Below are 17,500 nucleotides of genomic sequence, written 5' to 3'. Positions count from 1 at the left end.
AGATAGCATACTATAATAGCACCGAATTTTCGTCCAGGTACATTTTTATAAACGCAATATTTCTTAGATGATAACCAGCAGTTTTTATTACATTATTTATTTTGTGCATTTGGAGACAGGTTACAGTCAAGAAATACACCTAGATCTCGAACTTTACTAGATATCGGCACCGAGTAATTATTTATGTTCATTTGAATATCACCTAAGTTTTTCACGCTGTTTCTCTTGCCCACCACCATGAATTCAGTTTTGTTCTCATTTAATTTTAGTTGTTAAAATGTCATCTATTCTCTATCACTATCAAGGATTCGGTTAAGAGTTTCAGTAGTGTCATGTATATCATTTATGATATACCTTCCTTCCTTTGAAATAGGGTGGGAACAACCGTTAAAATCACTAATAAGTATGTTAACGACAAGGGGGGACTAGCTTTTACCACTCTCCTGTCAAAGACTCCCCACTTTTGTCTTCGCCCTTTAACGAGTACAGTATAGTGTTTTGACCTATCCAAGCTTGCTTAATGTTTTCTTCATACTTTTAATTTGAATGGTTAAAAGTAGCTTCATGTTAACAATACAATTAAGCAGAAATGTGACTATAGGTGCAACAATATATTGGTTTATGACTATAATAGTGATAAACCAAATCAATGTGAACCTCCCTTTAAAGCAAGCAAATTATCTGATGAGCAGGAAAGCTAAATCTTCTCTGGTTTCATTCTTGATAATGCCATTGACAATACTGGAGACTATTTAACACTGTATTTCTCGTCGAATTTCCTGTTCGCTGAAGCTTCTGGGTAGGCTATATAGAACGAGTTTGGTCAGGGAGTATGCTTCAGGAGCAAGGAAAGCATCTTGAAACTTTTTTCAGGGTTGGTGGAGAGTGAGGTGATCACCATACTCCATCATGACCTAGAGGGTCTTCTTTGTAGACTGTAACCTACAAGTAACCTAAGAAAATCTTGGCCAACCTTAGGTCTTGCAACAGATTCTTAATGTTTTTTTTTTTTTTTTTTTTGTGGGAGCTGGTAGCTAAGGCTATTTCGCCCCAGGTGTCCCCAGTAGTGAGCCCAGTGATTGTGGGTGTGATGCCAATGCAAATGAGCCCCTGTGTTAGTGAATCCTGCGGATGATTTCCCTGTTGTTGGGGACTATTGGAGTGATATCTGTAGAACACCCGAAGCCAAGCTACCAAACAGCCTTGAGTATGGTCTTTTGACTGAAGGGCATAAACCTTTCCTCTGCATGGGAGTGTTCTATGCATGTGAGGAGCTTCGAGCAGTAGCAGTTTTGCCAATCACGAGACCGAAGTCCCTTTGCAGTGGTATAAGACCCTTGTTCTCAAAGCTCTTAGGTGTACTCTATATGAGCTTTTGAGAAGTTTGTCAGACTGAGATTTGAGTTTCAGTTGTTTTCTTTACTGTACTTGGTATCAGCAAAGAGAGTAGGTGAGTTACACAGTCTCTTTCATGTAACAACCCATGCTGAGGCCCGGAAGAGATCTCTTTTATTTTTGTAGCAGAGTTTGTGGCCAAAACACAGAACCCATTGATACACAAACCCAGGCTTGAAACCTTCTCTATCCCTTCTCAACACAAAGCATCTGACGTTATTTAAAAGGAGATGCTTTTGTTCCATGGAAGCTCTGTGGTAACCTCTGAAAATTACTATAAATTTTAGGCCTGAATGTCAATGTCTCTACCTCAATACTAGGAGAACTAAGAAAGAAGGGTCAAAGAATAGTGCCTCATGTTGGATTTATGAGTTCATGAGACATTTAACCTGTAAAGCATCATCTACATTATAATGCATTTACCGCAATCTACTCAGTACTATCTTCAACATGATGTTAGGATTATGACTTTGAAGTCAGATAAGTAATGAAAGAGTTTAGAACTACCAAACAACCTTCACGACCTTCTTTTCAAGGTAGTATACCCATAATTCCTTCATCACATTTGTTCTTGACCCTATGAAGGTTGTCCATCCAGCTTTGCTCCCATTTAAGGCAGGAAGACTTGTCTATTGTAATGTGTATGTTACAAAACTGGAGGCAAGATAGAATCATTGGTTCTTCTGCTTCTTCTTTCCTCCCTCTGTATGTACTGTCACATGCTGGAAGTGACACTGATGCTGGCAAGCTACGTTTTTGAGCATCATTATTAGACCAGATCTATAAGTAGTAGCTCTCCCCAATTCTATCTATATGAGGGGAGGATGGTGGAATGAATACCAATCCATTGGTCACCATGTGCCAGGTATTTCAATCATAACTGTTGCTCCCATTTGGGGGCAAAATATTCCTTCATAGACAACGTATCAGATACATAAGAAAGTTCAGACCAGGTCTTATTACAAGACCAGGGGGATTAGCATTTACAGGAAGTACAAAAGGGCCAAACAGTTCAGTTCTGGTGACTTCCTAGCTACCAATAAGTTATTTGAAATGATGAAAAGTTAGTGTATGCATAGGAACAAATAGCAAATTTTAGATGTGAATTCTATTTTTCCTTTAAAGTTAAAGTGTTCACCTCTGCCAACCCTTTCAGCCCTGAGCCAAATGTCAAAAATGAAATGTTTAACAGGAGAGTGGGTGGGGTTACTTACCTGCACTCACTTCCTGTTACCTTGTTAATGGTTTTAACAGCCGTTCCAACTCCGGTGAAGACAATTTCCTTATTTTAAGGAATTCACGTTTGTATAGTTAGAAGAAATATAAGTTTTAAATCTATTTAAGACCCTTAAATACCCTTATACAATACTAAGTAATTTTGTTACATCTTTTAATTGTCAAAGTAGCAATCAAAATTATTGATAGTAATAAACTTCTACACTTATTCACTTCTTTTTTAGACATAGACAACTTTTTTTTATTTGACTTTTATTTTTATTTAACTTCTAATCATCTTTCACTACTATGCTTTGCAATCATCAACATAATGATAGGAATAAGAGACATCAATATTGTTTATTTTCTTTTCAGAACTGGCTTGAAAATGGATGCCCAACATATTTCTGGCTTGGTGCTTTTCAATTCCTTCCTGCATTCTTCACCACAGTGCTACGGCAAGCAGCCAGGGGATCATTGAGGCCTCTGCATCATTTTTCCTGGACATTCCATCTTACCAACATGCCTTGCCCCCAACAATCTCATCTCCTACCTGCAGTAACTTTGGAATCTGAGTCATCAGTGTCAGCATCAGCATCAAAGTCAGAGGAAGGTACTGGGGGAGAAGACGAAACTGATGCAACAGAGAAGAGCAGTGAAGGGGAAGTAGAAGGGGAAGAGGCATTTAAAAAAGATGTTGATGGATTAAATCAGAGCCCATTTACCAGCACAGAAGAAGATGAATATGGCAAACCGAAGCTGCCTCTCAATATGGAAGAATCCAAGCAAAAGTGGCACCGGTTGGGACATGAGGGGCTTCTGGTATCTTCCCTTTGGCTTGTAGGGGCATCTTGGAATTCAGAGACGTGAGTGTTTAATATGGAAAAGTTACTTGAATAGTTTACTGGTCAAAATTTGATTTATTGTCAATTTGATGATATCTCTCACAACTTTCAGAAAATTATAATGCTGCAGGTATTTGACACCTGGATATTTCCCTTAAGATTACTTGCCAGTTTTAGGAGCTTGGTGTTTAAGGCACATGTAAAGTAAATTAGAAGGACTCAGAAGTTATTGGATTTTCAATATCCCATCTGAGAAGAATAATTTCTAAATTGTTCAAATAAAGACCTTATTGGCCATTTTTTTGCATGAATTTGTAAGTCTGTTATCAATGTTAAAGACCTTACCTCTTGTGTGTTTTAGGCCTCATATTAAGCACATAATGAGGTGGGGTCTTTCATTATTTACATGTAATGTAGTCACTAGGAATTGGCTTGCAGTAACTTTTTAAGGTAATGGCGCACAATCTAATGCTTGTTTACTCGTGTTACAGCAATATGATGCTTTTTAACATGAACTGAAGGTGATCAAATTTCCCTTTACTTTTCAGGAATGAATTAGATGAATGCACTTCCCAAGAACTCATTGAAAAGTTACCTCTCTTAAGTATGGTACCAACAGCAGCAACTGAAGGTGGTTCTTACACTTCAAGGGGATTAACCTCGAAGTCAACAACGTCTCGATCTCATCCATCAACTGTAGTTGCTGAAGAAGATGAAGCCATGGAAAGTGACTCCCTTCCAACAGAGCGTCTAATGACAAAGTTTACAGATGAAGCTCTCTCTCATATCAAGGATGCATCTCTTGATCTTCATCTCAGTGAAGATCTTGCTATCACAACTAGGAGTGATGGGCTAATAACTACCAGATCAAATTGGTATGAATGTCCTGTATATGAAGGTGCACCTGGTGGTACTTTAAGGGCCCCAGTACTTTATGTAACGCTTCCTGCAGGACCAAAAGGTGCCCACCACTGGATACAACGACGTGTTGCTATCTATCTAAGTCGAAACTGAAGTTAACTAACTGGCAGAAATCAAAAGTATACACCACTACAAGAAAGCATTAATCCATCCCAAACTCTCCTTTCCTATCCGGTACTTTGATTTCTAACTTGCTCAGGCAGTTTGCTCTCTCACATACTTGAATGTTAGCGAGGTGACAGGAAGTCTCTAAACAGATCGTGCAAAGTGCAGAGTCGCATAATTGGATACTTACCAGACAGTTGGTTTTGGAATATTATTGGAAGGAGAAAGGATTAATGAGGTAGAATCATTTGAATATTTAGGAACTATGATCTCTAATACAGGGTCTTCAGAATTTGAGTTTAATGAAAGATTGAAAAAAGCAAATCAGACAATGGCTAAGTTAAGTAAAATTTGGAGATCAAATACCCTGAAATTACATATAAAAATTAACCTAGATATCAGTTAAGTGAGATCGCTGCTACTGTATGGAGATGAGTCGTGGTATGACAATGAAACTATATCCAACAGATTTTGTAGATTTGAGAACAAAGCCCTCAGAAGAATATTGGGAATTAAATGGCAGGACAGGATTAGAAACTAAACTATAGGAGAGATTGCTGAAATGCCATGTGTAGATGAGATCATGGTGGGAGGTAGATGGAAATGGTTTGGGCATGCTCTTCACACTCCCCAGAGATATTATTTCACCAAACTTTCAATTGGGCTCCACAAAGCACTAGAAGGGTTGGAAATCCCAGAACTATATGGCTGAGGACTATGAAGCATGAAGTAGGTGGTGATGAATGGGGAAGTATTGATTTGAAAGCTCAAGATAGAGATGACGGGTGAAATCTAACTGAGGCCCTTTGCATTAATAAACGTAGGAGGAGATGATGCTGATGATATTTCCTAAAAAAAAAAATTCCACCCTGTGTTGAAGAGGTACAGTGCTTTAGAAATCTAGGAGAACATTAAGGGCTAGATTGTCAGAATTCTCTTAGATGAGAAACTACCTGGGCAATAGTTTAGTTTTTATCTCTTTTCAGAACGAAGTTTCTTTCCTTTTAACTCTTTGGACTGTAAACTTTTCTTGATCATATCCTTTCTTTTTCCATTCCTTCTGATTCATCATTAATAGATACATAAAATTAGAAACTAGGATTTGAAAACCTTCCTTCAAATACTCAGCACTATACTCAATTTTTTTTAATGAGGCTCATTAGCACTGACTCGCAGCGGTGCCCTTTTAGCTCGTAAAAGTTTCCTGCTATCTGATTGTTTAGAATTAGCTTTTCCAACCAATCAGCGATCAGGAAACTTTTCCGAGCTAAAAGGGCCCCCCTGCGAGTCTGTGCAAATCTGCCTCATTAAAAAGAATTGACTACAGGCCATATGACCTAAATCCTGTTGTCCATCTACTTATCCTTTAATTTATTTAGGTATAATTCCAAGAAAGGCTTCACTTTTGCAATACCTGCTTATGATATCACAAATGCAAGAACCAATGGTGGGGAAACGAATTAGAACTGTTTGGTTTTCCCTGCATTAAGCTGTATTTAATCTGCATTGTTACTTGGCTTTTGTATTGAGGAGGTATCTCTAAAAGTAGGCCACTCAAGAAGATCAATAACATAAGTTAAGGCCCTTCCACACGACGGGCAAATGCATGGCAGGCAGACACAATAACCAATTTTGTTGTATGGGTGACGATCACAAGTGTAGGTGACGTCATAGACGAGGAAACAAAGGGCAAACCATCGAAGTGCTCGTTGTTGAAGCACTGCATAAATGCCTGTCTATTGTCAGACGCAATTCTGACTGCACTCTGCCCTCTGCTCGCTGTCTGGCCCATGTCATACGTTCGCCTACCTATGCCTACCGACTACCTTGGACTGTTTGATCTAGTAACACTGTTTCAAAGCAAAAGAATTACGGGCAAATCAGAGTGGCCGCCCTTCATTTGCCCTCTGTGTGGAAGGGCCTTTACTCTTTAAAGGCCAATGAACCGAGGAAGTCTGAGCTTTCGTAGTACAGTGAGTCATATGTATAAATTGGGAAATTTTATTTAAGCATGACACTGACATGCAAGAAGCAAATAAAGAATATAATTGGGAGAAACCAAAGACCAACTGAGAATGGTAGATTAGGAACCAATGAATATAAGGTAAACATGATGAAAAGGATTGAATAGCAAAAACTACAAAGGATAAAATGAATTTACATACACTGTAACTTAGAAATAGAATAAAGAGGACAGTCATACACTGTAGGATGACTGGAAAAAAAGACTGAATAATATGAACCCTTTGATGCATTAGTACCATGGATAGGGTTGCTAGATATTATTGAATTTTCTTAATTTATGTTTGATTTATTTAATGAATGATTGGGGTGAAACATTTGAGCATCCTTGTGTTATAGAAGTAGCCAACCAATTTCATGCATAAATACTACTAAAGTATACAGCCATGTCAGAATAAACATAGAAGTGCAAAGATTTTATTAATGTAATGATATTTTTGTCTGGCCATAAACATTTATAATGTAGTTCAGTCAGTAAAACTTATAATTAAGAAAAATGTAATTCTTAATTAAAATTAATAAATAGAAAAACAGTAATATGAACTAATTTAAAAAAAATATATATTATTTCTTTGTTTATTTAGAAACAAAACTGTGGCCTCTATCATGTCTGTTCACCTGGAACGTGCGAGTTGGACTAGATCTTCATTTCCACTGAAAGGGAAAGACTGCATGGTAAGTTTCGGTGAATCCCTGAATAGAGATCTAGCTAAAATTAGTGCATGGTACAAATTATGGGGTATGAAGTTGAGTCCTAACAAAACTCAAAGTATGATTGTAAGTAGGTCAGGCATAGTGACTCCTTAACATCCGGATCTCAGTATTGATAATGTTTCTTTAACTTTGTATGACTTAAAATTTTAGGTGTGATTCTCGACAGCAAATTTACTTTTGAGAAACACATTAGGTCTGTGTCGTCTTCAATTGCACAAAAATAGGCTTATTGAGAAAGTCTTTCAAGATTTTCGGTGATCAATCTATTTTGAAGAAATGTTTTAATTCTTTCATTCTACCTTGTTTTGAGTATTGTTCTCCTGTGTGGTCTTCAGTGTCTTCCTGATGGAAGTTCCCTTCGGCTGCTTCCTACTGTATAATATTTCTGCGATTGATATTACAAGAGAATTACCGTCGGGTATCACAGGGTTCCAACCCCTGGAACGACTATCCGAAGATATCGTGTATAATCAGGGACGTATCTGTAGATAACCATAGATATCTGCACCCCCAATAGACTTTACCCAGTCTAATCCACTAAGGGGAAGGATAAGTGAGGAGCCGTTACATATCCTATCACCTTTCGTTGCTTCCATACGTCTCTGGACGCGTTTTATATCTTGCATACTGTATAATAGAAATATAGAAAAGAATGAACCAAGAAATTAACAATACTTACTGGATGTTTAATACATCTTGTATGATTTCATGCATAGGTTGCAGCATGTGAAAATCTGGGTTCCTGCAAAACCGGATGAAACATCACCTGAGTAAACTTTAGTTCCAAATGCAATGTATCTGCACTATCTTTAGTGTACCACTATTTCATATATATTACAAAGAGCATAAATTGAAGTTTATGTCATGTAGCATAGTCCCAGTAATTTTCAAAGGTCTTAGATGACTTCCGACTGTTCATAGCGTAGTACAAGCGTATCTTGGGGATATATATAACTTGTATTGATATATTCATGTGATTAAAATGTACCTCTTAAAGCACTCCAGGGTTTTTATGTACCCCTGTTATATGTAGATTAAATGTTATGTATATTATGGGATAGGACTTGGGAGGAACTTCATCGTTTTTACATGTTAAATGTTAATGTTAAGATTAAAACATTGTATTGATTTGTCGTGTTCTGGAACCAAAGCTTCTGGTTATTTCTTATAACTTATTCTACGTCGCCACTCATCAGGCGTGTGTATTTTCACAAACTTAAAGAAAACAGTTCCAGGAGTCATATACATAAATAGGGCAGAAAAGGAGTTAAGGAGAGACTTGTTTTGTTTTTCTCTGAGTTGGCTTTGCTCTTGCGGAGAAATATCTTAAGACACCAGCTGTGATACTGGTAAATGTCTTCCATTATTTCAACACTGCTGATATACTTCTTGACCTTTTTTCTAACCACGACCCTTACTAGATTCGGACTAAAAAATATGGACATTTTATAAGAAAATCTCATATATCTTTTATAATTTTAGTCGAAGAGCGAAAAAATGCGATGACCACATTTATACCCATAAAATGATTCTATGCTGCAGTCTAACACAAAATCTGACTCCGTCAAATTCTTGACCTTTTTCCTGACCCGGGCCCTGACTAGATTCGGACTCAAATATATGGAAATTTTTCAAGAAAATCTCATATATCTTCTATAATTTTAGTCAGAGAGCGCAAATATACGATGACCACATATATACCCATAAAATGACTCTATGCTGAATTTTAACACAAAATCTGACACCGTCAAATTCTTGACCTTTCTTCTGACCCCGGCCCCTACTAGATTCGGATTAAAAAATATGGACATTTTTCAAGAAAATCTCATATATTTTCTGTAATTGGTCAACAAATTTTGAAAAGTTGTGTGCCTCTTAAATGAGATTAGTTGATTCTTATGTATTTTCATTCAATGAATCGAAATATCTCGTTGAAAAATGTGTATTGGCTACAGGTTCAAAGATGAGTCATCCAGTATTTGATTAATTTATTTTAATATACAGTATATGTCATTATGTTTTAAACTCTTATCCATATCTACTCTCTGCCTTTTTGCTTGACGCTTATAATAGGTTGAAGAGTCGTCTCTTGTCAGTGTCCAGCAATAGTCTGCAAGCATTGTTGTGTTCCATTTACCCTGGTACCTCTTTTCCATGATTGAAATATCTTGATGAAATCTTTCACTAACTTCTCCACAGTTTGCTGGGAAAAAGGCTAAATGTGAATCCAAAAAGTGGATTTTAAGTGACATGTTACATCCTATGATCTTGTCAGCCTTGATGAGGTTTTCCACCAATTCTTCATAGTTTCTCTCCCTTTTGTTTCCGTGAAATCCCTTTGCAACTAACTTGGATGCCTTCCAAGCAGCTTTCTCCTCCCCATGAAGAGCCGATTCAAATTCATCGTCTTTAAGAAGCTCTCGAATCTGAGGACCAATGAAAACTTCCTCTTTTATCTTTGCATCGCTCAACAAAGGGAATTTTGATGTTAAATACTTGAATCCTTGACCAGATTTGCATCGCTTTTACAAAGTTTTTCATGAGCCCCAGTTTGATGTGCAAAGGTGGTAGCAAAACCTTGTTTGCTTTAATGAGAAGCGGATGTTGAACATTTTTCATTCCAGGCTCCAATGATTGACGAGGTGGCCACTCTTTCCTTATATAGTGGGAATCTCTTGCCCGGCTGTCCCATTCACACAGAAAGCAGCAGTACTTGGTGTATCCGCCCTGCAACCTTGCCACAATAGCAACAACTTTTAAATCACCACAGAACTGCCACTGATGTTCATCATATTTTATGCACTGCAACATATGCTTTATATTCTCATAAGTTTCTTTCATGTAGAGTGCATAGCCCACGGGAACTGATGGTTTACTATTGCCGTTATGCAACAAAAAACCTTTCAGGCTTGTTTTTGATGAATCTATGAACAGCCTCCACTGTCTGTGTTCATATTTGATGCCTAGTGCTTCCATCAGACCATTAATATTGTTGCATGTCACTAAATCACCTTCCATTACAAAAAAATCTTTGAAGTGCTCCTGACGGTTCCGAAATTTTGAAATGTTCACGTCAGGTGCTGTTAGAAACCAAAAATTAATTATAGAGGTACGAGTTGCAAAAGAAATGGAAAGCAAAACTGTTTCCTTATAAGGAGTACAGTTAACGTAAATAATTGTCCGACGGTGGGGAATAGCCGTTCGGTCGTTAGCTTGACTCGAAGCTTTACCTATTTTTCTTAATAAATTAAAAGTAAATAACTTAATGCTACTTAGTATAGTAACTATTAGCGTTAATGATCAGTAAAATTAATAATAAAATCAAACTTATGAATTAAATTATTTAAATTAGTAATTGCCTAATAGGCCTTAAGTTCGCGCGTGCGTAATATGTACCTGTCAAGTAAATTACCTCGAAGGTTACCACAGCCACGGCGAACAGTTCCAATAAGAAGTACTCAGTGGAAAGGCTGGCATCTTCATAGAATATTAACGCTGAAAAAAACTAAACATTCGATCACCAAGACCACAACAATTTGGAAACTCTTCAACGTCTACCTTTGGGATAAGTGACCTATATTATTCTGTATCTTGGGACATGTCTGGGGAAAAGGGTAATGTAGGGCAATATCTCAAAGTTTTACTAGTGGATCTACTATTTGATGTAAGTTGTTTTGGTTTTTGAATAATTGTTTTGTTCATTAAATATAAGTAAGGTTGGAATTAAAATAAATTCCAACATAATTTCAAAATTGACGATGCATTCCATTTAATATTCCGTTCGGTTAAATAAGTAATTTTATAGAAACGGCTAACTGGCTAACTGTCGCTCGGTATTTCGAATGGTAACCAATATGGAACTCGTGCGACGTAATTAGTAACATATATTACGTATTATAATCTATTTCATATGCATATATAATGTACTCGTTAACTAGTAAGCATCGATAACTTTAGGTGGGCTGTTATCTTTTAAATATTTGCAGGCTATTGATATTAAATCTTTTAATTTTATAAGTAATCATGTCTGATAAGGAGGAAGAGTTTGTTGACCCTATGAATATTATATCATCCTTGAGGAGGATGCGGGGAATACACAAACGGAAAATAACTATTTACTTAAGGAAGCTAACGGAGCTTCATGGTGATAATAGATAAACTTCTTCCTTTTGTAAGAGTCAAATAACTGTAATCGAAAAAGAGATCGAGCAGGTTAAACACTTTGATGAAGAGATTAATAATGTTTTGGAGACACATGAAATAATGAACAGTAATGAACAATATTATATTGAGGAGTTGGATAGTCAGGCAGAATATAGCATTCAGGTTAGTATAGAGCTCGACCAATATGAACTATACATAAGTGAGTCAAGTGGGGCTTCTGGCAACTTATCTGCCGATAAAGTTTTAGAAATGATGTCTAGAATGAATATGTCTGATGGGAAACCCCTTCCTTTAGAATGTTGAATCTTTAGTGGTGAGGAGAAAGATAAATTTGCTTTCAATTCATTTCTTAGTCAATTTAATAATGTCATTGGATCCAGAAAAAATCTGTCCAATTCTGCCAAACAAATATATTTACATGGGTACCTTAGGGGCTATGCCTTGAAGGAAGTTAAGCATTTGACTATTTCTGACCGTAACTACCACTTGGCAATTGAAATGTTAAAAGAAGAATTCCTTGACGTAAATTACATTATTGACGAGACTTTTAAGAACATTTTGAGTGCTGCTCCAAGTGCTGAATATGACCAAGAATTCTCGTCGGTGAAAGTTTACCTCCACGAAATCAAATCCTATCTGCATGAATGGAAAGCATATAATATTGATTTATTGGAAGTGGGGTCCTCTGGGCATAATTTTGTGAGTCATATAGTATTTAATAAACTCCCCATACCAGTAAAGAGAGAGTTGGTTCACAAATTAGATACCAATTATCCTAATATATCTGACATTCTTTCTAATTATAATGAAATTATCAAAACTTTATCTAAAACTGTTTCCAATAGGAAAAAGACCTTCAATAAAACCACTAGTAAACCTAGTCTTAGCAGTTCATTTAAACCTAAAGAAAATAAGGTAGGTGTAAGTACGATTCTAAATTATAAATTTGCAAATAAAGTAACTAAATTGACTTGTAAATTATGTGCAGCTGAAGGCCATACCTTGGGAAAATGCGTTAACTTTAATCATTATAATGATAAAGTGGCCAGATTGAGGAAGCTTTCACTATGCACCAGATGCGCTGGTTCAGGGCATGAAGACAATGAATGTTACGGGAAACAAAAGAAGTTAAGGTTTGAATGTCTGTTGTGTAGAAAGAGGGAACACATAACTCCTTTGTGCCCTTCTTTGAATAAAGCCGAACTAACTACTAAGACCAACGTAAGCTTGTTTTGCTCAAAGAAGTTTTGATGCGTCTCACATTTTACCTACTATGACTTTGTATTCAAGAAATGGCAAAAAGGCTAGGAAAGTCAGATGTCTGTTTGACACTGGCAGTCAGCGGTCATATATTTCCGAATCTGCCGCTAAAGATCTTTGTCAGGATGTAGAGGCGTTGTATGCTTTGGAATGTGATGTAAGCACATATATAGGGCAGGAAACTAAGGGCTTCAAGCAAATGTCCACTGGAATAAATATAAACAATAATTTAATATTCATACCTTTATTAGTTGACAAATCGCTTAATATAAACTTTGAAGTGCCCGGCATGAATCAAATAATAAATAAATTTAAAGAAAATAATATTGCTTTATTGGATGAGACTTTTTGTGACCACAGAAACCATGAAAGTATGAAGGTTGACATGTTAATGGAAATAGATATCATTTAGTTTTTACCTTCAGTAACTTGGACTAAAATGTTGGGTGGAACTTGTTTAGTCGTAAATAATAGAGTAGCTCCTGTTGGTAATGTGTTCAACTTTTTGGATGAGGTAGAAAGCAGAGCTGTTATGGACTCCTTAGTTAATAAGAAAACACTGAATGTTAAAACAAAAAGCGTGGTAAATTTAGTAATGGATCCTCTAAAATCTTATTTCAATCCATTAGAGCATATATTAGAAGACAGTGAAGTAAACAATGGACTTGAACACCTTTTTAGTCTTGAATCCTTGGGAATAAAAAAGTGTGAACAAGAATTGGTCTCCTTTGATAAAGAACAAATTGACAGGTTTAGAGAGGGGATCTCTCTTGATAATGGATTCTATCATGTAGAATTGCCCTGGTATACTGATAAAATTGAGAGCGTCCCATCTAATCATTTTGTTTCACTTGAGGTATTAGACCGAACACTAGAGTATCTTGGTAAAAAGGGTCTCATTGACAAGTACCAGGAAGTTTTTGATAAACAACTCGAGGATGGTATAATCGAGGAAATTAAAGTAAGTCCTTCTGACTATCATAAGTATGTATGGATTCCACATAGACCAGTTATAAGATTGGAAGAGCAAGTTACCACAAAAATCAGGCCAGTATTTAACTGTTGTTTAAAAATTTACAGGGAATTGCCTTCACTTAATGAAGCAGCTTATCCTGGGATAGATTCAATGGGATCAATATTGAAATCGCTCTTTTACTTTAGAACTAATGAATATGTAATGTTGAGCGACGTTAAACAAGCTTTTTTGATGATTAAATTGAAAAATGAAGTGGATAAAAATAGATTTTGTTTCTTTTGGAAACGGGGAAATAAATTAGTATCTTATCGCTACAGAACAATAGTTTTTGGTTACACTTCTTCACCTTTTATATTAAATTTTGTTATGAAACATCACGCAGAAAGTTATCCTGATGATAAGTGTAAAGAAATATTAACTAATAACTTTTATGTAGATAATCTTCTTATAACTGGTAATAACATTGATGAAATGAAAAATTTGTATAAGCAAGCTAATGATAGGATGGAACAAGGGGGCTTTATTTTAAGGTCTTGGAACTCCAATTGTGTAGAGTTGAGAGAAGAAATGGCGTCTGATAATAGACTTGTTGAACATTCTTGCGAAGAGGATAAAGTATTGGGTTATAGATTCAACGTAAATAATGATTCTTTTAGTCTTGCGCCTTGTAAAATAGACCCAGAAGCAGACACAAAAAGAAAAGTATTGTCACAAACTTCTAGAATATTTGATCCTTTGAATATAGTCCTTCCTGTAACAATAAGAGGCAAAATTTTAATGAGAATATATGGAAATTAGATGTTGGTTGGGATCAAAATTTACCTAAAGACATTTGTGGGGAAATGAAAATTATTAGAGATTTTGAAATGTTATCTGAACTTAAATTTCCTAGGCAGTCCCTTAATGAACTAGACTCGTATGGTCTTCACATTTTTTGTGATAGCTCTGTGGAGGCCTATGGGTTTGTGGCCTAGGCGGTTAATCAAAATTATAAAAGTTCTTATTTGTTCTCCAAATCTAAATTGGCTCATCTGAATAAGCGAAATGAGCATAGTGTCCCTACTTTGGAACTAATGGGAGTAATTCTTGCTTTTAAATGTTTACCTTCTTTATTAGAAGCCTACAGTAATATAAATTTTCAATTCATTAATATTTGTTTTGATGCTCAAGTGGTTTTAAATTGGCTATTGACCAGAGAAACTAAAATAAAATCTAAATTTGTTAGAAATAGAGTACTTGAGGCAGATGGTCTTAAAGTTGAAATATCTAAGCTATGTAAACTACCTGTCTTATATCACTATGTAAATACTGAAGAAAATCCTGCCGACATGATCACCAGAGGTCTATCCTATACTAAATATTTAAGTAAATCAACTTATTGGCTAGAAGGTCCAGAATGGTTGAGTAATGATTTTGACAAGTGGCCTCTTTACCCTTTATTGAGCATATCGCCTTACTATAAGCATCAAATAAGTACAGTATGCACTATGCAAATAAATAAAGTAAACGCTGGTATTCTCAATATAAATAAAATGTCAAATTATGAACAATTGTTAAGAATTACCAGTTACTTGATCAAATTTTGTAGTAGATTAAAGGGTGGTGATCCTAAAAAGAAAGCCTTAGAGTATTGGGTGAAAATTGCACAGAAAGAATACTTTTCAGTAGAATTAGATTTTTTACAAAGCAGTGCCAATATTACTAATAATATACCTCCTCTAGTGTCCAATTTAAATCTATTTTTAGATTCAAATGGTATAATTAGGTCTAGGGGAAGAATATCCAAGTGTTTGTACTTTGGCTTTGATGTTCATAACCCAGTATTGCTTCCTAAAGAGCATAGGTTCACCTCATTGTTGATAAAGTATTGTCATTTGAAGGTACAGCATTTAGGAATAGGCACTACATTGAACTACCTTAGGGAACAGGGATTTTGGATTCCTAAGGGTAGGTCAGCAGTAAAGACTGAGCTGAGTAGTTGTAATATATATAGGAAGTATAATGTCTTGGCTTACAGATACCCGAAGTTTACAGATATGCCTAAACACCATATGAATTTAGTCAAGCCTTTTCAGCATGTAGGTATTGATTTCACTGGACATCTTTGGGTTAGGGATGAGTTGAGTGGCAAGACCACAAAAATGTTCATTTTAGTTTTCACTTGTCTTAACGTGCGCGCTGTGCACTTTGAATTGTTACCAGACATGTCCACTAAAAATTTTGTTCTAGCTTTCCAAAGATTCTGTAATATATACACAATACCACAATACCTGTACAGTGACAACGCTAAGTCCTTTCTCAAGGGTGGAAGTATCCTTGAAAGTTCTTTGGAGTCGCAGGAATTTCAATCTGAACTAAGTAAATCTAATATTAAACACATTAAAATACCTTTGTATTCAGCATGGGTTGGTTCTGCTTGGGAGAGATTGATTAGGGTATTAAAGAATTGTCTTTATAAAGTAATAGGAAGGTCTAAATTAACTTACTTTGAATTATTAACGACCCTTTCTAATATTCAATTAGCGATAAATTCCAGGCCTTTAACATATAGATCAAGCTCAGAAAATTTTAGAGTTTATATCTCCAAATTCATTTATCAAATTGCATGGTAATTCATCCCTCATTTCGAGAAAAGATGATAGTGATGTTTGGTTGGACGATTCTAGTCAACCTTTTTTAGAGAGAACTAGAAATACAGGAAGAAATTATTGAAAATTTTAAGAAATTGTGGTATGAAAATTATCTCTTAAGCCTGAGAGAACATAGTAGAAATTTGTACCAAAGTGGGAAATAGAATTAAAGTTGGTGACATTGTTCTAATTAAAGCAGTTAATAAGCCCAGACCATATTGGATGATGGGTATAAGGTATTAGAATTAATATTAGGACTTGACAATAATATTAGGTCAGTGAAACTAAAGCAAAGTAATGGGGCTATAGAATATCATTCTATATGTAATCTTTATCCTATGGAACTGTCAGTGACACATGCTATAAGAGATAGGCCATCCAGAGACAATTCAATGGAAATTGAGGTAGAAACAGCCAGTATAAATAAACCTGAATCTATTCACGCTGAACAAGGCGAAAGGTCTGTAAGACTCAAGAGAAAGGTAACCGAAAGATTTGAAAGAATTCTAAGGGAAAATCTAGATAATTTGTAAATACTGCTTTTCAGTATATTATTTACTGTAATTAATATTAATTAAGTTTTTATTTTGACTAAAATGCTACACACTCGAAACTTTTTCAGTGTGAGGATAAACTTTATTAAATGCTTTATTCTTTAACTTTAAACAAAGATTAAGGGCATTGCAAATATTTTTTTAGGTAATAAGTAAATAAAACTAAATACGTAAATAAAAAGTAAAATTAGGAGATAGCCTATAGTAAACTAAGCTAAGTAAAAATTGGTGTAAATATATAAATAAAATGCCACACTTAAAATAAAGTGAAGACTAAATAAAATGCTGCACTTAAAATAAAGTGAAGACTAAAAGTTAAAATGCTACACTTTTAGTAACGTGAGGATGGTACTAAAGTAACTTAGCCATACTTTTTATTTAGCGTTGTTGGAAATAATTGTTTAACACAGTAGCCAGATTTAAGGTGATCCTAATAAATAATGTATGGTTAAGATATTCATTGCAATTCTATAATCGCAATCCTTTGTGGGGAGTGTTAGAAACCAAAAATAAATTATAGAGGTAAGAGTTGCAAAAGAAATGGAAAGCAAAACTGTTTCCTTATAAGGAGTACAGTTAACGTAAATAATTGTCCGACGGTGGGGAATAGCCGTTCGGTCGTTAGCTTGACTCGAAGCTTTACCTATTTTTCTTAATAAATTAAAAGTAAATAACTTAATGCTACTTAGTATAGTAACT

General features: G+C 35.5%; 1 protein-coding gene across 1 annotated transcript in view; it reads left to right on the top strand.

The window, feature by feature from the left end:
- The window catches only part of LOC137653847 (uncharacterized), an 829,144-nt gene that overhangs the window by 788,350 nt on the left and 23,294 nt on the right, over window positions 1-17,500 (top strand). The window contains exons 84-89 of the mRNA XM_068387498.1: window positions 2,986-3,476; window positions 4,004-4,458; window positions 11,419-11,650; window positions 11,762-12,602; window positions 13,054-13,602; window positions 16,460-16,729. Coding sequence (XP_068243599.1) covers window positions 2,986-3,476; window positions 4,004-4,458; window positions 11,419-11,650; window positions 11,762-12,602; window positions 13,054-13,602; window positions 16,460-16,729 — 2,838 coding nt within the window. The remainder of the gene's footprint in view (window positions 1-2,985; window positions 3,477-4,003; window positions 4,459-11,418; window positions 11,651-11,761; window positions 12,603-13,053; window positions 13,603-16,459; window positions 16,730-17,500) is intronic.

The sequence above is a fragment of the Palaemon carinicauda genome, chromosome 14 (genome assembly GCF_036898095.1).
Source record: "Palaemon carinicauda isolate YSFRI2023 chromosome 14, ASM3689809v2, whole genome shotgun sequence".
NCBI lineage: Eukaryota > Metazoa > Arthropoda > Malacostraca > Decapoda > Palaemonidae > Palaemon > Palaemon carinicauda.
The sequence above is the reverse complement of the archived record's forward strand: the minus strand, read 5'-3'. Positions and strand labels throughout refer to the sequence as shown.